General features: G+C 45.1%; 1 protein-coding gene across 2 annotated transcripts in view; it reads right to left on the bottom strand.

Annotated features, from left to right (window-relative positions):
- The window catches only part of SLC13A3 (solute carrier family 13 member 3), a 76,193-nt gene that overhangs the window by 29,413 nt on the left and 18,867 nt on the right, over positions 1 to 27,913 (bottom strand). The window contains exons 2-6 of one of the 2 annotated variants that reach the window (XM_024746770.1): positions 16,554 to 16,819; positions 13,711 to 13,871; positions 5,812 to 5,878; positions 2,925 to 3,110; positions 589 to 714 (exon numbers count right to left, since the gene is read on the bottom strand). In XM_024746770.1, the coding sequence (XP_024602538.1) occupies positions 589 to 714; positions 2,925 to 3,110; positions 5,812 to 5,878; positions 13,711 to 13,871; positions 16,554 to 16,819 (806 nt within the window). The remainder of the gene's footprint in view (positions 1 to 588; positions 715 to 2,924; positions 3,111 to 5,811; positions 5,879 to 13,710; positions 13,872 to 16,553; positions 16,820 to 27,913) is intronic. The other variant, XM_024746771.1, reaches the window with a different exon arrangement.

The following is a 27,913-nucleotide window of genomic DNA, read 5'->3' as shown; positions in this document are numbered from 1 at the left end:
CACAAAAAAAAAAAAAAAAAAAAAAAAAAAAAGAGTACCCACAAAAATAAAGACATGAAAGCAAAGCAAAATGGCTAGATACCACTGCTGGCTTTAGTCTCTGGGCCTGAGGCTTGCTCTTTCTTTTTTAAAAGCCTAATTTGGAAAGGTTAGAGAGTTAAAGTTTTTCCTCACCCTACTGAAACTTTCTCCCCAGCATAAGCAGATCGATTCTACATGAGTCGATAAAGGAATATTTTTCTCACTGTCTGAGTCAATGTTATTTGATACCTTGTCCTCATGACCCCCCAGACTCTCTCCTGTACTGAGGCCCTGTGAAATGGGAAACGCTACACATCTGCTCCTCTGATATGAGTGCGTACCTTACTTAAGTAACAACACTGTTAGTAATTATTGATGGTGAACGACATTCACTGAGGGCCTGGGCTTAGCAGGCGAGTTCCCACAGCACCTGTAATCCCCACATCCCTGGGAGGCGAGGAGGACTACAGGCGCCACATCTGACATGAAACTGTAACGACTTAGGACAGCCACTCGCTACTGAGCACGGTTCACCCGCCGCAAAGCTCAGGTGAAACACCAGGGTACCTCAGGGTTATCCCTCCATACAGGAAGGAGATCCAGAGCCAGCCCACCAACAGGAACATCAGCATAAGAGGGAAGGCGAAGACGAACCAGGAGCCGAAATTCACCACGTCGCACTGTGGGAAGAAACTGGAGAAAAGAGGGAGGTGAGAGCCCGCCGAGGTCAGCCACGCCGATGGATGCACATATACTTACAGACGAAAACTAAAGGAAGTATGCTAAATATTAACAGTGGGATTGAACGTCGTTCAAATGTTTTTTTCTGTATTTTCTGAGTGTTCTATAATGTGTCTATATCGTGCATGATCAGGATAAACTCATAAAATGTATTTGGGGAGCAAAGGCCAAGGAGAACATTCAGGGCAGCCATTTCCCTGTCTCCCCAGGTTCCCCGATGGGGATTCAGAACCCCATGTTAACCCCATATTCCTTTCAAATACCCTCCTTCCTGAGCAGAAGGTCCTAGCTTGTGCCATTACATGTTGTATATGATTTGCATGTAGTTTGCGTACACTCTACTCAAAAGCCTTCACGTTTGATACTTTTACTTACAGCTCCAGCATTTCTCCCTAATTTCTTTTCAAGTTGGAACAAAGGCTTGCTCACATCAGAGCAGACAGGCAGCCTAAAAACCCTCTGATAGCAAATGCCCTCCCATTCTCCCCAACCCCCAACTCAGGACCAGCCCCTGAGGGCCCCAGAGTCCACGTCTTTCCTGTCCAGCCCTGGGGATGTGTTCCAGCAAGAACTAATACCCAATACTCTGCTTTGTCCTCCCAGTCAACTGCCCCTTTGCTGGCACTTCCCGCTAAGGGAGGAGACTAAAGGGTCAGCCCAGATCATCCCTACATCTGAAGCAGGGCCATCTCGGCTTCTGGTTTTCCAGTCTCACAGCCAAGTCTTGCTCAAAGAATGGAGACAAAAAGACACCGAAGGTTTGCAGTGGGCTGAAATCAATTGGGGGAATACTGCTACCTCCTGAATCAGAATCTCTGCAACCGAGATCCAAGCATATTTTTTTCACCTTCCCTGGAGACTCTAAAATGCACCCATGGCTGAGAATCACTGTTTTTCATCATACTCTTAAAATCAAAGGATTTGCGAACCTGAGAATATGGTGCAGGGTTAAGGTTTTAAAATTGGTTCATGAGATAAGACATGGGTGCACTTAAGTTTTCTCATGAAAATAACTTTGACTACCCACAAGTATAGTACTGATTTATGTACACCAAGCCCACTCTCAGGAAGACCAACTGAACCAGCTTTCCCTCCATTATCCCAGTAAGTCCTTGATTCTTTGGTTGAATACCAGATAAAGAAGCTGGCCAGCACATGTGGCCATGTTGAATATCAAAGAGTTTTGTTGCTGTTTGTTTGTCAAATACTTACAATCATAGATTAAATACATCTCCACTGCAATGAAATCTTAGAAACCCCACCTCTCAGAATCCTGGAATCTGAAAATACTTAGAATCTTGAAGGATTCTAAGGATTTTTTAAATCTTCAGACTAAGAGGTTTGCAATAATGGAATCAACGACAAGCCACCTTGTCGAATCCTTCTCTGATTCTCATGCCCTGACAGATGGCCACCCAGCCTCTGCTTGAACAGTTTCAGCGATGGGGAGATTTCACTTCTTGGCAGAATCCACTCCACTGCTGGCCCATGTGGCTGGTTGCAAAGCTTCTCACGGCACATCACAGCCACACACCAACACCTCCCACCGGGGTTGGTTTTAGAAGCGGATGTCATATCGTGTCACCCCTCGGCTCTCAGCTCTCCTCTGACTCCCCATCTCACTTTTAGGAAGAGCCGCGTCCTTACAACTGTTGCCTTAGTCTGGCCTCTTCTTACCTTATCCCCTTCTGAACCCCAGCCTGGCTGGGCTTTGTGCTGTTCCCCAGGACAGTCCCACCTTTGTACAAGCTATTCCCTCTGTCTGGGTTGCTCTTCCCTCCTGTGTCCACAGAGTTCACCCCCTCACTTCTAGGTCTCTGCTCAAATGTCACCGTATCAGAGAGATCACACATCCATGACCAACCTACATAAACCAGCACCACTCTGTCACCTCTACTCCATTATCCTGCTTCATTTCATAACTCGTCACACTAACATATTATATATTCTTTTGCTTTTTCCTGTATTGCTCATCTCTCCCACCAGAATGGAAGTGCCCCAGAGTAAGGACTTTGCTGGGGTTTGTGCACTGCTGGGTCCCCGGAGCCTGGCCAATAGAGGACATTCAACAGACACCCCTGAATGTTGGATGAAGGAGGAGGAGAAGAATAGAAGGAACAGAAACCCCAGTGCTGGGGAGTGGGTGGGGCGCTGGCTTTTACCTCTTGAGCTGGCCAAGCAGGATGAGGTTGGGGGCCGTGCCTGTGAGGGTGGCGGTGCCCCCGATGCTGGCCGAGTAGGGGATGGAGATGAGGAAGCCCTTCCAGATGTTCCTGCGATATTCCTCCTCCTTCTTAGAGTTAGCCTGGAGATCCATTGGAGCCTCTGCCTCCTCAGGACAGTCTTTGCTTTAAACAAATCCAAAGAGAAGCCATTCAGAAGACACAGAATTCCTGGCCTTATGGGGAAACACACTGCCCAGGACGGGAGAGCTAAGTGAACTTTCCAGAAGGCAATTGGCACAGGCTCCAAAAACCTCTAAAAATGTGCAACCCTTCAGCTTAAGTGTTCTACTCTAAGAAGTTGTCCTAAAGTAATAATTGGAATTAAATATAATTTAAACGGAAAACAAACTAAATATCCATCAAAAAGCGATTTGGCTAAAAAAGATGATCCTCTTTCTGGATGGAATACCAACGCAGCTATTAAAAATGGTGATGTAGATGGGTGTTTATTAAAATGGAAGATGTCCATTATATAAAGTGAAAAGGTAGGAAACAGCACTACTTAGTTTTTTATTTTAAAAATATGCACATATTTCATGAATATATGAATATTAATAAAAGTCTAGAATGGTATACACAAAGTTGTTTTGGTGCCTGTCTTGCGGATGGAATTATGGATTTTTTCCCTCTTTTAGTTTTTATTCGTACTATCTGGGTTATTTTCCTGGTATAGTTGAGGAGTTTGGGGAAAAAATAAAATTAAGAATTGTTAATTATATGGTTAAAAGATAATGATGTTGACACAAATTTATTGAGGTGAAAAGATGTCCACTACACTCCATTAAGTGAGATGATGCATTATAAAGGGGCATATGTAGCATGATGAATTTTTTTAAATAAAGAAATGCACTTATGTATATAGAGAGATATCAAGAAACAGTCTAGAATCGTATTTACTTAACTGTTCTAATCTATCTTTGGGAGTGAGATACTGAGAACATTTTTCTTTTTGTTTAAGAGGTTTTTCTCTTTTTACTTGTGCAATTATAAAATGTTTATAAGCGAATAAAACTAAGAATTGTCCCTGCGTAACAAATCAATTTCTTTTAAAGAATAAAAGTTCAAATATCTTCAGGCCTTAATTACTAACATGAGGGGCCCCTTCTCCAGAGGGCAGTGGGGATGTGATCTGGGTCTGAAAGGAAGACAACGGCTGGAAGCAGCTGGAGACAGATGCCTTGGCCTGACTTTTCAGGGTGAGAGGCCTGGTCAGGAATCTGTGGCCTCCCTCAGACCTGGGGCCCCAACCAGACTGAGCCTCACAGGAGAATGAGAGAGGGGAAGGGCCCTCACGCTCATCTCATTCACTCCCTCCCTCGTTTGGATGGGAAACGGAGGCCCGGAGTGGGGCTGGGGACTGCATCCAGTGGACATGGAGTTCCAGAGAGTGGGGATCAGCTCTTTTCCAAAAGACTCAGCACAAGCTCTGCATGGGCAGATGGTTCCCAGGTTGCATGGTAGTGAGTAGCTGGGCCAACTATAGAACCCATATCTCAAAGCTGGACTCAAAGCCCCCAAACAAGGTGCCAGGAAGGAGTGCAGGCCATGGGATAAGATAAACTCAGGTAAAATCAGGTCCCTCCTCTGCTAGAACCCTCCACCAGCTCCCATCTCATTCAAAGTCAAAGCTACCTCAATGGCCGATGAGGTCCCACATGCTCTGTCCCTCTACCATTATCTTCCTGCCACACAAGCAATCTCTCTGACCCCCAGGTCCAGCCACACTGGCTTCCTGGCTGCTTTGAACTCTCAGGACTTTTGCACCTGCTGGTCCTTCTGCAGAGAACCCTGTTCCCACAGATCCTTCACCTCCCACAGCCGTTTGCTCAAGCATGACTTCCTTAGTGAGGCCTTCCCTGACCACACATTTAAAAACTGCCCTTTACCCCAACCCCATCCCTAGCCTGCTTTCCTGCTTTGTTCTCCTGCATAGCACTCACCAACCTTCTGACACACTATGGATTTTACTGTGTATTTGTTTCTCCGCAAGGGCAGGTTTTTTTTTCTGTTTGTTGCTGTATCCCTGACAGTACCTGGCTCATCGTAAGCTCTCTATAAATACTTGTTGAATGAATGAAACAGACCTGACCGATGCCCAGCAATGCCTTGAGCAAGTCACTTTACTTCCTGCTGTTTGTTTCATCACCATTAAATCGAGACAACAATGCCATTAATAACAAGCATTACCATCCGTGCATGGAAGGCCCAGAAACCTGCTTTAGCTACATGTTCTCATTTAATATCAAAACAGCCCTATAAGGTGGGTTCTGATATCATGTCCAGTTGGTAAGTGAAACTAACTGAGGTTCAGAGAGGTTAAGTGACTTGTCCAAATCACAGAGCCGGTAAGCGGCAAAGCCAGGCTTCAAAGCCAGGTCTGCATGGTCCTAAGCACCCAGATCTTATCCACACTGCCATATACAAAAGACACCAAAGACTAAATGTGCTGTCAGTGTCAAGATACTTCCTAAGTCACACAAGTGCGAAGGGTGTCTCAGGATATTTTTATCTTTGGGGTCGCTTGGCCTGGTACACCCTCTCCTCCACGACTGTCGTGTGGCTTGTGCCTCCTGTTCTTCTGGTCCCTCCTTCTAGACCCTGCACCTCAGCAGACATTTAGGGATTTAATGTGCTCCCCTGCCCTTCCCACATTTGCTTTTTTCAAGGAGCCTGGAGCCAAAGCTATAAATGGTCGAAACTTGGGCATTAGGTCATCTGGAGAAAAACTGGGGGTAGGCAGAGGATTGCTTGGAGCATTGAATTCCTGTTCATCATCTCCTTGGATCAAGCACTGGCTCCTCTGTGAATTCCACCAGGAACTCACTCTTCTGTGCTGGCAATAAACTGCATCTCCGTGGGCACAGTATGCAGGCCGTTTTTCCGCACAGCAGCTAGGAGGAAAGAACACGACGTCTTTAGTGTGATGTAGTAAATGGGACAGGAGTGTCCCATTCTTGTGCAGTCAATCAGAGTGCTTCCTCAGGTCCTGACCTATACTAGTCATTGGATCCAAAAAAAAAAAAAAGATACTCAAAATTCCATCCACCCCTTTTTGGAGAGGGCTTCAGGCCCGTGGGCAGGGAGTTCACTACAAGGCTGCTTGACAACCCATAACTCAAGCCTAGGCTAACCTGAACTGTCATTGTCAAAGGGATGTTTGGGAAAGACTAGCTCTGAGTGGTAATGGGTCAGCAATGGCATGGGTGACCCCAGTCTGCCATACATTCAAAAAGCATTTATTGAGCACCTGCTGTGTACTATTGACTATGAGCTTGGGGTACACAGTGAATAATATAGGACAGTGTCCTTGCTCCCATGAAAGTTATATTCTAGAAAGGGAGACAGACAATAACCAAATAAAGAAAACTTTCAGTTGTGATGAAAGTGACAGAGGAAATGAAACTGGGCAACGTGATGGAAAGTGACTGCAGCATGGGGAGGAGGAGCAAGGGGACTATTATGATCAGGTCAACAGAGCAGACATATGAGCTGATGGCACTTGAGCTGAGACCTCAAGGATAAAAAGAAGCCAATCATCTGAAGAGTTGTGGGAAGAGGGGTGGGGGCAACAGGAACAGCAAGTCCAAAGGCCCTGAAGTGAGAGTGTGTCTGGTGTGTTGGGAAGCAGGAAGGAGATCAGTGGGGCTGGAGGGGCATGAAGGAGGAGGAGAGGTGGGAGAAGTGGCAGGAGTGAGGCGGCAGGAAGTGGTGTGGATCACACAGAGGTCTTGGGGCTCACAGTAAGGACTTTAGCTTCTCCTCTGAGCCAGATGGGAGTGGAGCCAGGGGAGTGTTTGAGCAGAGGAGAGTCAGGACAGGATCTGACTTCATTTTTAAAGAAGCCCTTGCTTCATAGGTCAGTCTCCCCGCAGGAGCCTTGGAGTGTCGTGGAGACAACTGAAGGGATTAAAAGTTTCGGCAGCTGAAACCATCACCAAGAGCAAAAGAATCCATCCCAGGGCATTGGAAGTGTGACTGGTAGCTGAACACATGGGTTCAGGGTTCAAGTCCTAGCTCCATCACTTGCTTTGCGACCTTAGATCAGTGTGGTTCCCACCTGGGGTCGATTCTGCCTCCAGGGGATATTGGACAACGTCTGGAGACATTTTTGGTTGTTGCAACTGGGATGGGGGGAGTTGGGGTGCTACTGGTATCTAGTGGTCAGAGGTCAGGGATGCTGCTAAACATCTTACAGGACGTAAGTCAGCCCCCACAAGAAAGAATTATCCTACCTAAAATGTCAAATAGTGCCAAAGTTAAGAAACTCTGGCCTAGATAAATCCCTTGATCTCCTTGAACATCTTTAATTCATAAAATGGAAGTAATAATTCCCCTAGGGTTATCAAGAGGATTAAAGAGTTGACTTATTTGCTATAGACAGAATGTTTTCATCACCCCCAAAATTCATATGTTGAAACCTAATCCCTAATGTGATGGTATTAACAGGTGGAGTTTTGGGGAGGTGATTAGGTCATAAGGGAGGAGCCCTCATGAATGGGATTAGTGCCCTTATAAAAGAGACCCCACAGAGCTCCCTTGCCTTTTCCACCATGTGAGGACACAGTGAGAAGATGGCTGTCTACAAACCAGAAAAAGGCCCTCAACAGACACCAGATCTGCTGACGCCTTGATCTTGTACTTTGCAGCCTCCAGAACTGGGAGAAATAAACACCCAGTCTCTGGTATTTTTGTCATAGCAACCTGAACAACTAAAACATCATTTAAAGCAGGGATTAGCAAACTTATTCCGTAAAAGGCCAGTAGTAAATATGAAAAGCCATATGATCTCTGTTGTAACCACTCAAATCTGCCATGACATCATGAAAGCAGCCGTAGACAATACAGAAATGACTAGTGTGACTAAACATTTATTTCTGGATACTGAAACTGAATTTCATATAATCTTCACATGTCACAAAATCTTCTTCTTCTTTTGATTTATCCAACCATTTAAAAACATAAAAACTATGCTTAGCTCGCAGGCTGCATGAAAAACAGGCAGCAGGCTAGATTTGGTGGGCCCAAGTTTGCCAGCCCCTGATTTTAAAAATTTAACAGGAATCTGAGCACTAGTGGGGATTTAGAAAATGTGGGTTACTACCAAGAAAGAATAAAAGAGTGGCCCCTGAAGTCTGGAACTGGTCTGACCCAGATACGACAGACACATCGTTCTCTTGTTGGACCTAAACAATCTCACACATCACCGACTTCAGACAAAGTCACTCTGAGACTGATAAAATGAGCCAGAGCAAGGACACCTCATAATCTCCTTTAAGTGCAAAGCCACTTGCCACCCACAAAATATCAAGCTTCCACTTCTCTTGCTAAATAAGTGGTTACTTCTTGCCTAATCACAGAATCGTCCCCAGTCTCTGACAGCACCCAATCTAGAGCAAACCCTACTTTCTTAGCCCCCATCCCCACCCAAAATGACCCAACCAAAGCCCAAATCCTATGAGAGGTGCTTTCTAGTACCCTCTGAGTTGACTGTAGTTGCCCGTGGTGTGTGTTCTCCCTCACTGCAGCAACGATAACAAACTCAATCTGTTTAACTACAGATGTATTCCTGGGGGGCTTTGGCCACGTGGACTGGGTGGAAGGGTCTAGACTCCAGCCTCAGTTCTTTCCCTGTCTCACCAGGGGGCTTGGGGAAGTCCCTTCCCTTCTCCACTCTGGGCTGTTCTTTTCCTGCTGGTACCACGAGGGAGCAGCATTCCATGGTGGCTGACTGGGTCATTTTTACTGTGCCTGAGGCTGGCCCTGCTGACCACCAGCAGTGGTCTGAAGGCTAAATTCAGATCAGCTCACCCTGGGCCGTGGGGACAAGGGCTTCAGGGCTCCCGTGATGGGAACACACGTCCACATGCAACACACGGGGCCGGAGGCCGGGGCACTGAAGCAGGAAGTGAAGGGCTGTTAATAGGACACTGATGCTGGTGGGCAAAGTCACTCCCCAGGGGATGGCCAGACAGGAAGAACCCTGACCCAGTGACTCCCTATCCCCCACCCATCTCTAGCTCTCTCTGTACCCTTCTCACCCGGGTTGGGAATGGCTGTCACGCAGCATCAGATGTCTGCAGAGCTCACCAGCATCTCGGGTATAACAATAGGCCACCTTCCTCAGCCCTGGATGAACATTAGAATTTGCTGAGAATGCCCAGGTCCCACCCTGGAGGTTCTCTGGTTTAGAGGCTCTGGGGACTCAGTACTTTTAAAAGCTCTGTAGGTCATTCTTTTGGGCAGGCCGGGTTGAGAAGGCTCCCCTGAAGTTAGAGATGGGGAAATGAAGCCTCCAGTGGCCGCCCACGACCTTAGAGGGGGTGAGTGCTCCCCACTTTGCCACAGTCCTCACATGGCCGCTTTTCTCAGCCATGGAAGCTGGCTGCTGCCATCATCGGAGTTGGAGAGCCCTGATACAAAACTGTACGTGCTATAGACGAGGCAGGGGAAGCTATTCATACACACACGGCTATGAACAGTAATTATCTGTAGCAATTAAAATTAGGAAGGAGGGAGTTTCACTTTTTCTTTATGCAAATTAGTAATGTGAAAAATTTGATACCAAGCATTATTTTTTTCTAATGATGATGATAAAACCAGTGAAGATGAAGTTGAAAAAAACTTGGAAAACCAAGGTGCTACTCAGCCCCTAGCAGCTCAGCTACTCTTTTTTTTTTTTTTTTTTTCAGCTACTCTTAACCATTCATCCCGGGTCATCCCTGTACTTCCTGTGACCACGGTGACCCAAGTGACCACACGAAAACAGGCCAAAGTCTCCAAAGGTTCTGACTTCCCTGGGTCCAGAAATCGCAGGCTGGTTAGGAGCTCGGTGTTTACGTTAAGATCTTATTCAAATAATAACAATCCCTGAGTTTATATCGGGTGGGGGAGCTGAGAACTTTCACATTTGTAATCTTACAGCAGCCTCGGAACAGACTGGGAGAGCTGGGCAGGGGTTATTACCTTCCTCTTTACACCTCGGGAAACTGAGGCCCGGAGACACGGGGGAAGCGTGGGATAAAGATGACCCACTGGGTAAATGGCAGAGTCGGCTTGTTCCCAGGACTACCGATTCCCCACCCCTTGAATCTCACCCCACCTCCAAAGGCACCCACCTGGCTCTGACCTGGAACAGCTGACTCTAATTGAACCTCCCTGGTATGACTGAAATGTTCTTGAAGTTTGGCACACAGAAGGCTCTCAGGAAAGAGTTCTTGTATCAGATTAGGTAAATAGCACCCCAGGGGAAGTCAAAGGTCCCCAGGATAGGCAGTTTTACATCCATTAATTTACTTAGTTCCCACAACTACCTGGGTGGTAAGGATTAATATCCCCATTTTATATATGAGGAAACAAGCGTAGAACAGTTCAGTAACTGGTTTGTTCATTTATTTCACACACTTATTGATTATCCACTACGTGCCAAACAGTGTTCTCGCTGAACAATACTATAGTTCATGGCAATGAGAAAGATTGACACAAGCTCCCACGGAACTTGGAGTCCACGGAGCAGACGGGTAATAAATCCTTCTCAACTAGCAGTCATAGGAAACTTCAACCTGAATCAAGGTGTAGGGTCTTATTACCCACTCTTTCCAATTCCTGGAACTCTTATACTGGTTTCTATATAATAGCAATAGTATCACTGCCACGTATTAACCATATCTATGCGCCAGGCTCTCATTTCTCACGTAAGCCTGACAACGATATGTACGAAATGGGTGGTTTTGTCCTCATTTTATAGATGAGAGAAGAGCCTCAGGAAGAGGCCCCCTCTCGCAGCCTCATGAATGAAGAGGGAAGAGGAGGACAATGCTTAACTCAGCTGACAAGACTGCTTCTGGAATGAGAGCATCTTGGGCATTCCTAAAGGAAAGGCATGGGTGGCAGCCTAGCCCTCTCTGGGCAGAAAGAAGGAGGGGGGAGAGTGGAAGAGTTTAGATTCAAAAGCCAAATGGGCCCCTTACTGGCTGAGGGACTTTGGGCAAATACTTCACCACTCTGTGGATCAGTTACCTCCTCTGTAAAATAGGCATGATGACAGGGCCACCCTTGAAGGGCTGAAGTAGAGGATCTAATGAGAACATGCATGTAGAAGGAGAAGCCACCACCCATGTGGCCCTGGTCCCCCAGGCAGTACAAGGAGCAGAGTGTGTAAAAGAACTGAAGAGAAGCAGCAGGGCTGCCCTCCAAGGCTGAGGATCCCTAGGGTGTTGTCCAGCGAGCCCCGTCCTGCCCCAGGCTCTATCTTGTTCTGGCTTGTAAGCACAGATTCCAGATTCAGAGAAAGCTCAGCAACTAACTCACCATGTTGCTTTGGGCAAAGCATTTTGCCTCCCTGACCCTCAGTCTCTTCGTCTGTAATATGGGCGTCATCTACTTCATAGTACTGTTATGAAGATTAAATCATCTAATGGGTATGAAAAATTTAGCACAGTGTCTGGCAGAGGGTGGGTCTTCAGGAAATGGTAGCTCACATCATCCTTATAGTTGTTGCTCTGGGTGTCCCTCAGGGACTTAAAGCCTCCAGGAAAGCCTCCAGGAGCCTCCTCGCCCCTATCCTGGCCCATAAACAGAGTCTCCACTCCCTCCACTCCTGTCCTTACCTCCTGCCACCAGGACAGAGCACAGAAACTGGATGAAAGAGAACATCTCTCTTTGCACTGGAAATACCCGTTTTAGGTCTTGGGGCTGATCATTAACTAATCCCCGATCTCTGATCCCGCCGCCTATGAAAGCAGAGGTCTGCCCCAGCCTCCCAGGGTCTCCTGCCTCCTGACATCCTGCAGCATAAGGGGAAAGACTCTGGATTTCGCATGACGCCGTGTGTGACCTTGGGCAAGTCCCTTCCCCTTCTCGAGTCTCAGGTTTTTCATCTTCTTTCACATAATGAGGGAACTAGCTTTCATACCTTTTTTTCTTTTTTTTTTGCCACTAAACTCTTAGAAAAAACATCTTCTATGGGAGGCAGAACAACAGAGGTTAAGAGTACAGGCGCTAAAGTCAACCAACCTGGATTCAAAATACCAGAGCTGCTGTTTTGGAATTATGTGACCTTGGGGACTACTTTAACCACTTTTTAAATTTCTTCCTCCATTTCCATTGCTCTAAATGAGGTCAAAGCTAGCTCCACGTCATTCAGATGTAAGGCCCTTAGATGAGACCTTGCATAAAAGTAAGTACTCAGTAAACATCGGTGATTGTTACTTGGAAGCTCAGGGTATAAAGCAGGTAAAGTGGGGGCAGCTGGGTTGAAATGAGAAAGCAGAGTTAACTGCTTGCTGCCACCCCAAGGTGACTATGAGGTATTCTCTTGGAGCCCCAAGACTCAGGATGCGGCAGCCATTTTGCAACCACGAGGGAAAGACCAAGGGAATCACAGAGATACCAGTGAACAGCCCTGACATCCTTGTGCCTCTGAAATGACCCTGGAACTGCCCTTCTCTGACTTTTTGACATTTGAGGAAAATAAACCCTTGTTCTTTAAGTCACTGGCAGACAGGCATCCTTTTACCTGCAGCCAAAAGAATTCTCACTGATGCAGCTGATTTCATGGGGAAGAGAGTGAGCTCTGCAGCCAGACTGCCTGGGTCCAAAGTTGGGCTCTACCATTTGCTCGTTGTGTGACTTGGAGAAGTCAATTCCCCTCTCTGAGCTCTCATTTAGTCACGTAAAAACATGGCAGCTACTTGTGTTTTGTTTTCTTTAGAACACAGTTTCAGAGATTTAAGTGAATCCAATCCCTCATTTCACAGCACATTCTCACTATCTGTTGCACAAGGCCACTCTTTTTGTTTTATTTATTAATTTGGTCCCTTTTATCCCCATTTCCCAACCCCATCCTTCTCAGAGCAACCACTGGGATGCGTTTAATGTGTAGCTTTTCCTTTGTTTATGTTCTTGCAAACGTTTTGTCTTTTGTGAGTATTTTTAATTTACATAACGATATTGTGTTCTGTATCTCCTTCTGGCTTTTCCAATCACAACTAGGTTTTATGAGATTTATTTCTATAACTATATGTCCCTCTAATTCTTTGTTCCTAAAAGCAGCATAGTGCTCAGTGACGTGCACCCACCACACTCAATCTCCTCCTTTACTGGCGATGGTGGCCATACCACAACCCTAAACCTAACCCGAACCTGAACCCTAACCAGCATACCACAGGGAATGCTGCACTAAACATGGTCACATGCGTCTCCTCATGAACCCGTGTCAGAATGCCTTTAGCACTTGCATTCAGGGCCAAACTTCTGGGTTCCAGGGTATACGCACTCTTAATTTGATCAAATATTTGTAGAATGCCCTTAAGAAAGGCTGACTGTCCACACTGTCTAGCAGCGCACAGAGTTCCAATGGCTCCCATTCCTGCCAGCACTGGGCACTATCCAGCTTATTTTTGCCAATCTCATTGAAATAAATCTCATCATTGTTTCAAGTTGCATAGTACCTACTTCAAGAGGCTGTTTTGAGAGGCCAAGGAGTTAATGTATGTAAAGTGTTTAACTCATTGCTTAGTACACAGTAAATGCTCAATAAATGCAAAATTTTACAAAAGGTACCATGGTTTGACTTAGTGAATTCTCAGTTACTATTATTAAACTTGGCACATAGTAGGTGCTCAATAAGTGCATCCCCTTGGCCTTCCCCAACACCCTCTGGATGTCCCCACTCCCACTCTTCCACCTTGGTGGAGTTCCTCCCAGTCCCTTCCCACAGACTCACCTGCTTTCTCTTCACTCTCCCAGCTGAGGTCTTTACGAACCTCCTGGCCAAAGAGACTCTTCAGGATGGCGCTGGCGATGGGCAGCATCATGGCAGTGGAGGCCGTGTTGCTCAGCCACATGGACAGAAAGGAGGTGGTCACCATCATCCCTAGGATGAGCCTGGGAACAGAGCGAGTTAGAGGCCGATCTAGAACTGGGGCCTCTGGTTTGTATCCCACTTGTTTACACATGGAAAGTTAAGGCCCAGAGAGGACAAGCTAGTGACCAAGTGGGAACCAAATCCATTCACCACGCTTATTCTAGATCTAAGGAAACTGACTCAGTGTATGTAAGTGAACTGACCTCAGGTGCCCAAGGTAAATTAGTTCTAAAGACACACCAACCCTGACATTTTCTCTCCTTTGCCCACAAATCCTGGATAGCTCCCATTGCAGAATAAAGGTGTCTTGGTTTGGCACCAAGACTCTCCACTGTTTCACCCTAAGTGCCCTTCCCAGCCTCCTCTCTCCCCCTTCCCTTCCCACTCCTCCCAGGCACCCCTGCTCAGGCTCTGCTGAGTTTCTCGCCAGCTCCCAAACACACCTTGATGTCCTGCCTGCCTGCCATTGCTTGGTCCCTCCCACGAACAGGAATCTCAGTTTAGTGATTTGCTTTTCTTTACATTGAATTCTTAATCCACCTGGAATTTATTTAGTTGTATAGAACAAAGTCGGATCTAAGTAGGATTTTTTCCTAAAGAATACACAAATTATTCCAACACCCACCAATTCTTGAATCCTTCCCTTTCCCACGGATTTCAATTTCTTCCAGATTATTTACTCTGTGTTTTAAAAATCTATTTCTGAGCTAGTGTCATACCGTTTTCATTGTTGTAACTTTAAAACATGTTTGACAGCAGCCTCATCCATTCTTCAAGGCCAAATGTAACCTCCTCCAAGAAGTCACCCTATATCTCTCATGTGGGCTCATATTGCACCATGTGTCCCTTAGGTATTAAATTCTGCTCTGTGTTGGGATCAGTTCTATAGATGGAATCTCTCCCATAGGACTGACAGTTCCTCCATGAGGAAACAGCTACAGAGCCTAGCAGAATGCCTGGCCCAGAGCAGATGCTAGAAAACCATGAGTTATTCAGAACCTCCTCCCTCATCGCCACCCCCATCCCCACCACAAAAAGAGCTCTCAAACCTATCCATTCAGCCCATCTCCACTGCCACCACCCTAGTCCAAGGTGGCACCATCTCTCGTCTGGATCCCCAGAACAGTCTCTTACCTGGGCTGCATCTGGCTTCTCACCTTCATCTGATCCCCTCATGGCAGCCAAGAGGAATTTTTTTAAAAATGCAAATCTGGTCATGTCACTCCCCAGCTTAGAATTCTTTAAAGCAGAGATTGATAACCAGGGGGGCCATAGATATAATTCAGAATGGACATGATAGGGGAAAATATACCTCTATTTTACTAACATCTAATAGAAATTAAATATTTCCTTCAGTGATAAACATAGGCAAAAAAGTTCAGTATTATTAGAAGGGGAGGACTTCCCTGGTGGTGCAGTGGTTAAGAATCCACCTGCCAATGCAGGGGACACGGGTTCGAGCCCTGGTCCAGGAAGATCCCACATGTTGAGGAGCAACTAAGCCCGTGAGCCACAACTACTGAGCCTGTACTCTAGAGCCCACGAGCCACAACTACTGAGCCCGCATGCCACAACTACTGAAGCCCGCGCGCCTAGAGCCTGTGCTCCACAACAAGAGAAGCCACCACAGTGAGAAGCCCGCACACCACAACGAAGAGTAGCCCCCGCTCGCCACAACTAGAGAAAGCCCACGTGCAGCAACGAAGACCCAATGCAGCCAAAAATAAATAAATTAATTAAAAAATTTTTTTCTCGATTAGAAGGGGAGTTGGTTACCAGTAAAGATCACAGACACTTCCATATCACATTATAATAGTTGAGACATCCTGGAATATCATTGACACTCAGAACTGCCTCAAAACTACAGTTATGAGGCTGTTGCTAGATCTCATCATTTATTGTGTTAATAAAGAAGTACATATAGTATTCTATCACAAATTTGCGTGGTTTTAAAAAATTGCTTGGATAAGTGCATTTTGCTGTAATTGTTGTGGTTGTTGTTTTAAATCCTACGTGTTGTGCTTTATGCATTTAAAAACATTACTGGGAAGGAATCCTTAAGATTCAACAAATTGCAAAAAAAAAAAGATTAAAAGAACAACAATGACCTTATTTTAAAGGTCATTCAATCATCTTAAAATAAAAGTTGGAATCCTAGCTAGGGGGCCCAAGGCCCTTAGGAATGGACCCTACCTCCCTGCCTCTCCAAGGCCATCTTTCCATCCACTCCCCACCCACCATGTCACCTTGGCTGGTAAATAGAAAACCAGGATGATAACAGCCAGCATTTACGGTGCAGGTCCAAGCTACTGTATCATCATTCTACAGGCAAAGAGAGCCTAAGTCACCTCCCAGAGCAGGAAAGGTAGGATTCAGCCCCAAGCAGTCTGAGTCAAGCTGCTAATATGGTCCCCTCTAAAACTACTGGACAGGAATCCCTGGGGGTGAGGTCTGGGAATCAGCATTTCAACTGATTCCCATGTGATTCTTACATACTTTTGAGAACTGCCCAAGGGCCTAGCACTGTGTCTGGCACACAGAGCGGCTCACTAAATATTTGAGAAATGAATAAACAAGCGGATGGTGGGACATGATGAGTTTGTTGCCCTGGATGACCAGAGCAGGAAGAGTGGGTTTAGGCTCCAAGAGATGTGGTCCCTCTGCCTCGCCACCTCTGGGCTGGACCCATTACCTGGCCTTACCTGGCCGGCTGGACCCCAGTGAGCATCAGGACCTTGAGGGCAATTCTCCGGTGCAGGTTCCACTCCTCGATGGCGCTGGCCATGATCAGACCGCTGAGGAAGAGGAAGTTGGTGTCCAGGAAGTACTGGGCGCAGACCTTGTTGGAGGGCAGGATGCCCAAGAAGGGGAAGAGGATGATGGGCAGCAAGGCCGTCACCGAGAGGGGCAGGGCCTCGGTGCACCAGTACACCGCCATGAGCAGGATGACGAACAGGCAGCGACCTTCCTGCAGGGGGGAGATGCAGGCCCAGGAGGGTCAGCAGAGCTTTGGGTGGCAGAGGGAGAAGAGGTCCTGGAGCAGGGCCCATCAGGGCCCATTCCTCAGGGAGGCAGTGGAGAGGGTAAGTGCCCAAGGCTCAGACTTTGAGCCGGTGGTGTCACCTATCTGAGCCTCATTTTGCTCAACTATAAAATGGGGAAGCTATATCTGTCCATTTTATAGGATTGTTTGACGATAAAATGAAATACCCCATTGTCTTAGAAGTAGACCCTGAGATGAGCATGAGAGGGAAAAGTAGTTTGCTCGACAGGGAATCTCAGAAAGTTCTGGAAGGGCAGTGAGGAAGTGAAACAGAGAAGGACGCCAAGACAGTGTGTCAACAAGAAGGTTACTACGGAGGGCAGCTGGGGCTCAATCTTGATGGGGACCCTAGAAGACAGTGGAGATCATGCCTCAGAGTAGTCCCCCTGGGAGGCGAGGAAGCTGCTCTTTATCTGCCAGCTCTTGGTCATCACTGGTTGAGGGCTGCTCATGGGAGCGTTAACTCTCCAGCACTTCGACCTGCCCTGTGCAGCAGCCAAATTAACAAGTTCTTGCAGAGCATCCAGGGCTCTGCAAGAAGCTATTGGCATGTGCAGAATGGTAACCGCCAACAGGGATGTGGACAGAGCGCCAGCAGCAACGGCCACATCCATACATGGCATTTAGCACAACGTCCAACACTTGGTACCCACTCTATAAATAGTAATAATAATTACTGATATTTATTGGGCTAGTAGGTACCAGCTATTGTTTATTCATCACAAAATCCCAGTGAAGTACGTATAATTATTATGACCATCTGGTGGATTGGGAAACTGAGATTCCAGGAGGTCAGTAGCAAGGCAATGGTTGTGCAAACAAGACAATCTACCTCCAGAGCCAACTCTCTTAACCAAGTACCCCACAGCTGTTATCAGCTGAATGCTAGAATCTATGCCTTCAGGTTGACAATGCAATTTCAAAGATTCAAAACAAAACGGATCTGTGGTTGCCAAGGCTGGGGTTAGGATGTTTGTGTTTTGTGGGGGCGGGGGGAGCTGCAAAGAAGCACAAAGGAAACTACTGGGGTGACAGAAATGTTCTAGACCTCGATTGGGGTGGTGGTTGCATGGGTTTGTACATTTGTCAAAACTTGTGAAACTATTCACCTGCTGATGAAACAAGAGCGCAGTAATGGTAACATCTTCTGATACATCAGTGTCCCTCAGGATCCATAACAAATAGTGTCTTATTATTCCCATAGTCACTATTTAAATAAAACTGCCTACTGCCCTGACCTTGCTTTCTTATATTCTCTCAAGGCAATGATCTTGCATGTACAGACTATTTCTTGGATTTGGTGCTGTCTGGTGCCATTTATTCTTCTTACTTCTTACTCATAGTAGGTTTTGTTGACTTTATTCAGTGTCCACAGCACACTGAACTGAATTCCATCCTAACAAGCACCATCCGAATAGAACATATCCTCAGCTACACAGGACAGGCATCAAACTATGTGCAGACACTACAATTAGTTAATCCATCTAAAGGGGCAAGGTCCAATGGTCCAGGGAGACCAATGAGTTGGCTTTGTCAATAATCCAAGCAACAGATACTGGCAGCTAGGGTCTGATGGGAGCAGTGGAGGTAATGAGAAGTCGTCAAATTCTGGATCTATTTCTAAGATAGCTTTGCCAAGGATCTGTTATGATGTGTAAGGCAAAGAGAGAAGCCCAGGGTAATTCTAGTTGTTGGCCTCAATGGAAGAATGAGGTTGTCCCTTACTGAGAGAGGGAAGACTGTAAGACACACCTACATCCATTTCCAAACCTTGAAAACACATCCTGAGACTCTGCTTAACACGCCCAACATAGGAGAATTTCCATTTCCCAAGTGCCTTAGCTTTTGTACCAGTGTTTACATTCTCTCATGCAATTTAGAGACCTACAAAAAGTCTCTTGCAGAGGGAATTTTTGTAAAACAAATCCTCTTTTCCCATTTGTCTATTTTTTCTTTTGTTGCCTGTGCCTTTGGTGTCATATCCAAGAAATCATTGCCAAATCCAATGTCCTGAAGTTTTTGTCTTATGTTTTCTTCTTAGATTTTTATAGTTTTAGGTCTTATGTTTAGATCATGAGCACATTTTGAGTTCATTTTTGTATGTGATGTTAGATAAAGGTCTAACTTCATTCTTTTGCATATGAATATCCAGTTTTCCCAGCACAGTTTGGTGAAAAGATTGTCCTTTCCCCATTGAATGGTCTTGGGACCCTCTCCAAAAATCATTTGACCATACACGTGAGGGTTTATTTCTGGGCTTTCTATTCTGTTCCATTGGTTTATATCTGTCTTTTTGCCAGTACCACACTGTTCTGATTACTGCAGCTTTGTAGTAAGTTTTGAAATCAGGAAAGCTTCTGAGTCCTCCAGCTTTGTTCTTTTTCAAGATTGCTTTGGCTATTTGGGGTCCCTTGAGATTCCACATGAATTGTAGGATGGGTTTTCTATTTCCACACAAAAAACCACTGGGGTTTTGATAGGGATTGCACTGACTCTTTAGATCACTTTGGGTAGTATTGATATCTTAACAATATTAAGTTTTCCAACCCATGAACACAAGATATGTTTCCACTTACAGTCAGTCCCCTATTTCTGATGGTTCAACTTAACGATTTTTTAAACTTTATGATGGTGCAAAAGTGATATGCATTCAGTAGAATTTTGAAGTTTGATCTTTTTCCAGGCTAGCAATATGCAGTCTGATCCTCTCTCCTGATGCTGGGCAGTGGCAGCGAGCCTCAGCTCCCAGCCAACCACACCATCATGAGGGTAAACAACCGATATACTTACAAGCATTCTGTACCCAGGCAACCATTCCGCTCTTCACTTTCAGTACAGCATTCAATAAATTACATGAGATATTCAACACTTTATTATAAAATAGGCTTTGTGTTAGATGATTTTTGCCCAACTGTAGGCTAATGTAAGTGAGAACATTTAAGGTAGGCTAGGCTAAACTATGATGTTGAGTAGGTTAGGGGTATCAAATACATTTTTGACTTATGATATTTTTAATTTACAATGTGTTTATTGGGATGTAACCCCATTGCAAGTTGAGGAAGACCTGTATTTATGTCTTTCATTTCTTTCAGCCATGTTTTGTAGTTTTCATTGTACACGTCTTTCACCTCCTTGGTTAATTCCTAAGTATCTTATCCTTTTTGATGCTATTGTAAATGAATTATTTTCTTAATTTCCTTTTTAGATTGTATAGAAATGCAACTGATTTTTGTGTGTTGACTTTGTATCCTGCTACTTTGCTGAATTCGTTTATTAGTTCTCCCAGTTTTGAGTTGTTGGGGTCAGGGAAGAATAATTGTAAAACAAATCAACACTGCTTGAAACGAATATTTTAAGAGGTCAGACTATTGGACACACATTTTAAAGATCGAAAGCAAAAGCGATAATATGGAATCAAATACCACGACTAAAAATTGCCTAAGTTTTGATTTCCTAACATCTTTTTGGTTCCTATACCAGGCAGATTCCTACATATCAGGGATGAGAGAGCTTAGATAATCACAGATTTATAAGTATTTATAACTTCCAGCCCTTTGTCCAAGCAAAATTGTATATTGAATCACAATATAAAACAGACAAACCTTGAGAGTAAAATTTAGTTAAAAGGAGTTTTTCCGGGAGAAGTGGGATGAGGAGCTCCCTACTGGGTCCCCTGTTCACTCCCTCCCTCCCACCTACCGTGGCAAACCTAATACCTCCCTGATCCAGGAATTCAATGGAGGACAGTCAGACCATCGCCAAGCCCCCTGCTTTACGGATATGAACACTGAGACCAGAGAGGCAACAGATAGGTGTCAGGCATGTTTCTAGAACCCCAAACTGGGGTTTCCCAGGCAGCTGAGATCCTGCGCTGCATCTGTTATAGAAAAGGACCTCTTTGTCTCAATGGGTGCTTGGAGCCAAAAGGCATCGTTCCAGGGTTCCACAGAGGCAAACAAAGGGGCAGACCCAACCCAGGTACTCCTAGTACAGCAAACAAAGATGCAGGAAAGTGGCAGCACAATAAACAGCACCCCATTTACAGAAGCTTCTGGAATGCCCACGTTCTGCCAGGGGAGTTTCAGGGACCACCCTGGAAGCCAGTGAATCCAAAGGTTCAGGCCACAAAAAAGCAAATTTGGCCAACAAGGTCTTCTCAGGGCTTGGAACCTGTGAGTCCACAAATGGACCCGAATATCAGCTAAAGACAGTTTTCATAGCTCAGAGAGGTCAAGTGACTACTCTGAAGACACACAGCTTCCTAGAGACGGAGCCAGGTTTTAAGTAGAAGGCCATGTCCTGGCTCCTTGTGTGGCAGAAGCGTGATACCACTTGTCTCCATCCCCTTATCCTGCTTCATTTTTCTTCATATAACCAAGTGCTGCCACCTGTATTAGTCAGTGTTCCCCAGAGAGAGAATGGATAGGACATATCTAGATACATGTAAGAGGAGACCTGTGATAGGATTTGGCTCCCACAGTTATGGAGGCCAGGAAGTCTCACGATTTTCCATCTGCGGGCAGGAGAACCAGGAGAGCTGGTGGTGTAATTCAGTCCAAGGTCAAAGCCCTGAGAAGCAGGGGACTGCTGGTGTAGGTGCCAATCTGAGTCCAAAAGCCCAAGAACCGGAAGCACCGATGTCCGAGGGCAGGAGAAAATGGATGGCTCAGATAGAGCGGAAGGGAATTTGCCCTCCCTCCACCCTTTTGTTCTATTCAAGCCCTCAGCTGATTGGATGATGCCCAACACATTGGTGAGGGCAGGTCTCAGTCTACTGATTTAAATGCAATCTCTTCCAGAGACATACTCACAGATACACTAAGAAATAATGTTTCACCAACTAACTAGGCATCTCTTAGCCTAGTCAAGGTGACATAAAATTAACCTGAATGCAGACTTTGTACTTTACTGGTTTTCTCTTCCACTAGAATGTAAGCTCTAGGAGGGCAGGGATTGTGCCCCTGAAGCCAAGAACAGTGCCTGGCACATAGTAGGAACCCAAAATATTTATTGAATAACTAATACGTGCTTCTGCAACTCAAGACAGTGCTTACAACATGTTCACTATCATCCATTCAGCAAACATTATTCCTGACCACGTGCTAAGCACCAGACTGGGAGTTGAGACTACGAAAATGACTGAGACATAGTCATGGCACTTTTACCAGGAAATCTGACAGTGCCAATCATAGGACCATTCTCAATGGCTAGTTCTCCTCAAACTCAAATGACCTTATCAGACTCTACCCACCACATATCCCTCAAGTGGTGTGCTGGTAAATGTTTAACAACTGGCTCTCTGAAAAAACTGTGGGTGTATATGTTTGTGTGTGTGTGTAAAAGTTCTTGATTATTATTCAGTTCAGCTAAGAAGCCACTCATGTCATTGACCACTGAGTTTAGTTCCACTATGAATGTCGGTTATGTTTTAATTTACATTAATTATTAAGACAAAACAGACACAATGAAGGAACGTGTCAGGACGTCACTTGCTTACCAATGGTGTGTCTTCTTTACTGAATCAAATGATGGTTTTCAAATACCAGAAGAATAGTTCCTCATTTTTTGTGCTAGTCACAATATAACAGCTATAGACAACACATTTTGAGTGTGATCTGCATTACTAACTTTTCCCATTACCTTAAGTCTAGGCAAGCAACCAAACAATGAGCTAAGCCCTGATTTGTAGTGTTTACTGATTTCTATGGTGTAAATATGCCCACATGGCTGCTTTCAAGCCACCAAGTTACATCACTGAGCACAGTGTTGGAAAGAGATGGACTGTATCACAACACTTCACAGTATTTCCTCCGCACATATAGATGCAAATAACAGTAGATGTAAATAACCTCAAGACCATAGATAATAGTAAAACAATTAGGAAGTGATGAGTTTTGACTATCTATTACCTTTGTTTTGATATAACTTTTTAACCCCAATTAATAAAATTTCATTTTAAATAGTATCTATGTTTAACAACTAGCTAGCAAAATTCATGAAATGTAACCATTAGGTCTTGTGAGCCAGTACATGGGCTCCAGTCACTCTGTGGGCCTCCAGGCAGAAGAACATCCATGGAAAGCTCCCAAGGAATCTGGGTCACATTCTGGTGCAAACTCGACATTCTTCAACCCATGTGTGGTATCATGCTCCATAATGCATCCATTGTTTAAAAATATACAATTATTTGCTGTCAAAGTTGGAAACTTGCTGCTGGCTTTGGAAGACATAACTATCCTGTTTTATGCGCCACCTGACAGACCGATAGGTATTCCAGTTTGAAGAATATATGTCTGTCTTAATCAGCTCAGGTTGCTACAAGCAAATACCAGAGACTGGGTGGCTTAAACAGCAGACATTTATTTCTCACAGTCCTGGAGACTGGAGGATCTAAGATCCAGGTGTCAGCAGATTTGGATTGTGTGGAGAGCTCTCTTCCTGGCTTACAGACGGCTGTCTTTTCCTTATGTCCCCACGTGGTCCTTCCTTGGTGCCAGGCATGCAGAGACAAGCTCTCTTCTTGTAAGGGCTATAATTCCATCATGGCCCCCCCCCACCCCGCCCTCATGAACTAATCTAATCTTACAGCTTTGAAAGGATACTAAATGGATAGTATGAACTACTTTATATCAATAAATTTGATAACTCAGAGGAAACAGAAAAACTTCTTGAAAAACATAACTTATTCAACAATCAGAAAAAGAAAGGCTGAATATTTCATTGTCTATTAAAGAGAATCAATCATTTAAAAACTCCCCTCAAAAAACAACAACAAAAAAAAAACCCTCTAAGCCCTGCTGACCTCGATGGTAATTCTACTAAACATTTAAGGACTAAGTAATACCCATCTTACACAAACCCTTCCAGAGAACAGAGAAAAGAGGAGCATTTCCCAATTCATTTTGTGAGGCCACGGTAACCCTGCTACCTGAGTTATCCTTACAAGGGCATGAAAAGAAAAGAAAAGAAAAGAGAATATTATAATGGTCGAGGTCAGTGGCATGAAAAGCCACCTGGTAAATCTGAACCCTAAGAAGCTCTGTTCAGAGATGCCTTTTCTATCCTGCCTCACATCACCATGCAGGAGAATAATTATGATAATGACAACCAAAACCACCAACATGTTTTGAGTACTTATTAAGTTCCAGGTATTTTACAAGTATTAATTCATTTAATGAGAGGTCCTATTATTTTTCAGAGGAGATTATAAATGACATCGATTTAGTCATGCATGTAAAGCTATGACCCAGGTAATTCGGTCCCAGGGTAGTGTTGCTGCTCATGAACTGCATATCTAAACAGAAATTCTAATCTTTAAACTCTCTTCCCCTAAACATTTAAAGGACTCTGAGTATAATGAGAGTTAATGAACAAGTGCTTACAACTGGCCAGGTACTTTTCCTAGTAATTTACATGCATTAACTCATTCCGTTCCACAGCCATGCTTGGAGGCAGATATTATCGTCTCCATTTTAGCGATGGGACAACTGAGGCAAAGAGGGTAAGTCAGGTAACCTGCCCGAGGATGCTGAGGCAGAGACAGGATTTGAACCCAAGGCGATCTGACTACAGAGTTTGCACTCTGTACCACTCCGCATCTCTGCATGATCCATGGGTGCCCTTGCCACATTCCTGCAGCCTCTAACTCTCTAGCATCCCTGGAATCTCTCGCATTCCTAGACCAAAAGAAACCCTCTCAAGCCTGGCCTTGCCATCTACGTCCCTCCATCACCTCTCGTCTGTGCCCCCACTGCCTCCAAAGGGCATGCTTTTAATAATCACCATGTCCCCTCCCAATTCTCCCATCCAGGAGCCTCATCCTTCTTTCCATTTTGGCTCCTTTTCTCTAGAAAATAATCTAACTGGAAGCTATAGTCCTCCCTCTCTTCATAGGATAGCAACCACAACCAAAATAAGACTCTAAGACCCAACATTTACTGAGAATGTACTATGTGCCGGACACCATTCCAACTACTGTCCCTGCGTTATCTCAGTTTAGTTGTGATTGTCACAACAGCCTTATGAAGCAGGTCCCGTGATTATCTCCATTTAACAGATAAGGAAACTAATACACAGAGTGATTAAGTAACCTGGCCAAGGTCACAAGGGCAGCCTACTGGATAAAACAGGCAGGTTCCCGGGCCTCCACTTAGCATTACGTCAGTACAGAAGTAGGAGGTGGGGAGAAGCTAAGCAGGTTACTTCCAAATGTCCAATCAGCATCTGGATGAATAGCAATGAATGAAGTTTTCAGCCTAAGTATAACCCATGTAACATGTGGGACATACTTATACTAAAAAAATTATTCACAGTTCATCTGAAACTCAAAGTGAACTGGGCACCCTGTATTTTATCTGGCAACCCTAGCTGGACAAATACTCCAAAGATGTGAGGAGGAAAATCCCGAGTGTTCCTTGAGGACCAGAGGTGGGTCACCAGGGCCACTTTAAATCCTAAGACGTCTGCTTCTATCTAGGACCCCCTCAAAAGTTCACACAGAGCAAACCAATGGAAAACCAGGCACTGGAAGGGCGCAGCCTATCAGATAAAATGTATCCCATAAGGAAAGTGTTCCTGGAGTGGGGACCCTCTACTCCCCCACCTCCTGCGATGTTCGCAAGACAATGCATCAGAGGACATACCAGGCCCCCAGTGGGGGAAGCCAGCTGAACAGAGGAGCCAGCAAGCACTCACTTGCTCCCCAGGTGTCTCCTGCCCTCCTGGCTTCTCTCACACTGGATGTCAGAGACCTCTCTCTAGAACACAAGGAAGAGGAAAAACTTAAGGGGGAGTCCAGGAGAGAAGGATCTTCCTCTCAGTGGCTCCCAGCCCGTGGAGCACCCACGGGGAGGGAAAAAGACTTCTTCGAACCAAGTTCCACATTTTGATCCTTGCCTGGAACTGAACATTGACTTTCTGAATAGAGATCGTGTTTGTATATTCAAGTAACTGGAGGATTTTAATTACTTCTCAAGAGTGATGGGGAAAGTCATGGTCTGCAGGAGTTTTAGTCCAGGTTATGGGGGAAGAACGTCCCCTACTGAATACATTTTAGAGCAATAGCTGGAGAGAAAAATAAACATGACTTTTAAAAAAAATTAGCTTTATGAGCTATAGTTTACGTACAATAAAATGCGTCCATTGTAAGTGTACAGTTTGCATTTCAACAAATGTATGTACCCATACAACCACCATGCCAATCAAGACAGAACATTTCCAATAAAGAAATATATATACAAAGGAATATTACTCAGCCACAAGAAAAGAATGAAATAATGCCATATGCAGCAACATGAATGGATGTACAGATTATTATACTATATGAAGTAAGTCAGATAGAGAAAGACAAATATATGATATCACTTATATGTGGAATCTAAAAAAATGATACAAATGAACTTAGTTACAAAACAGAAACACACTCACAGACATAGAAAACAAACTTATCAAAGGGGAAAGGTTGGGGGGATAAATTAGCAGTTTGGGATTAGCAGATACAAACTACCATATATAGAATAGAGGACCTACTGCATAGCCCAGGGACCTATATTCAATATCTTATAATAAACTATAATGGAAAAGAACCTGAGAAAGAATATATATATGTATATACGTATAACTGAATCACTTTGCTGTACACCAGAAACTAACAGAACATTGTAAATCAACTATAGTTTAAAAAAAAAGGTATAGAATATTTCCATCCCCCAGAAAGTTCCCCTTAGCCCCTTTCAGGTCAATCCTCACACCCCCTCCAAAACACTGCTGTGCTTTCCATTGCTAGAGATTGGTTTCTCCTGTTCTTGGACTTTACTTAAATGAAATGATGTACTTTTGTATTTTCTGCTCAGTATAATGCCTGAGGATTCATCCATGAAATTGCACGTATCAGCAGTTAATTCTTTTTTACTACTGCATAGTATTTCATCCTGTAAATATACCACTCTTTCTTTGTACATCTTCTTGCTGGTGGAAAGTGGAGTGCTTCCATTTTGGCATTATTATGAATAAAGCTGCTGTAAATATTCAAGGACTTCTGCTTCGGGGGTGACATCCTGCCAGTTCTTTAGTGCAATGAATTGATTCTGCACATTAGAGAATGGGGGGAGGGGAGAAGTGCTGGTAAATTCTGGCTGCAAGTGTTGCCTTTCGAAGGCCTTGAGTCCCAGGCATGCATTCTCCCTCTCCCTCTTTTCCCTCTCTTCTCTCTCTCTCTCTCCCTCCTGTTCCCTCCTCACTCTCTGGGTGCTCTTGCCGGGATGTCAACATCAATTCTTTGTGGAGGAATGATTCCAGATACAGCATGTGTCAGCCAGGGAGGTGATGTGAGGGAAATGGCAAGAGTTGGGAAGTCAATCCTTGGCCCACACGGGGCTTGGGCAGTGAGTGGGTCAAGAGTGTTTCATTACCTTGCTGGTTAGGGATTGCAGCAGGGCTGAGGTGACCCCAAATAGCTTCCCTGCCCCAGCTGAGCTGCCTGTGGGCAAACTGGATTCAGAACTGCCATCTGGATGCCAGACATCTGGTGAGGAATTAATAAGTACTACTGCCCCTCACCCCCACCACTCCAGCCCGGTGGGCCTCGAGGACAAAAACTGGCTTCCGGAGAACAAAAGTCTCCCAGGAGGCATGGAGGCAGGGACCAGAGAGCTGGCCTGTGGACAGTAAGCGGTGGGCTCTCAGAGATCCAGCGGACCAAGCCCGTTCCCACCTCCAGGTCTTTGCACCTGCTGTCTCCTCTGCCTGGCCTGCCTGGCCCTCACTCCTTGATCTCTGGCCCCTTGATCTCTGCCCAGCTCACTCCTTCTTGTTGTTTGGCCTCAACTCAAAGGTCTCTTCTTCACAGACCACGCTGTTGTCTGTGGTCTGATCTCCACCATCCAGCCTTCTTGTCAAGAACTTACCAATGGCCGAAGTAGTTCTTGTTTGTTCACTTATCATTAGCTCTCTTCCCACCAGACTGTAAGCTCCACACAAACAGGGCCCTTGTCTGTGTTTGTTCACCTCTATCTTCAGGGC

This window comes from Neophocaena asiaeorientalis, unplaced genomic scaffold, assembly GCF_003031525.2.
Source record: "Neophocaena asiaeorientalis asiaeorientalis breed wild unplaced genomic scaffold, Neophocaena_asiaeorientalis_V1.1 scaffold132, whole genome shotgun sequence".
NCBI classification, from domain to species: Eukaryota; Metazoa; Chordata; class Mammalia; order Artiodactyla; family Phocoenidae; genus Neophocaena; species Neophocaena asiaeorientalis.
The sequence above is the reverse complement of the archived record's forward strand: the minus strand, read 5'-3'. Positions and strand labels throughout refer to the sequence as shown.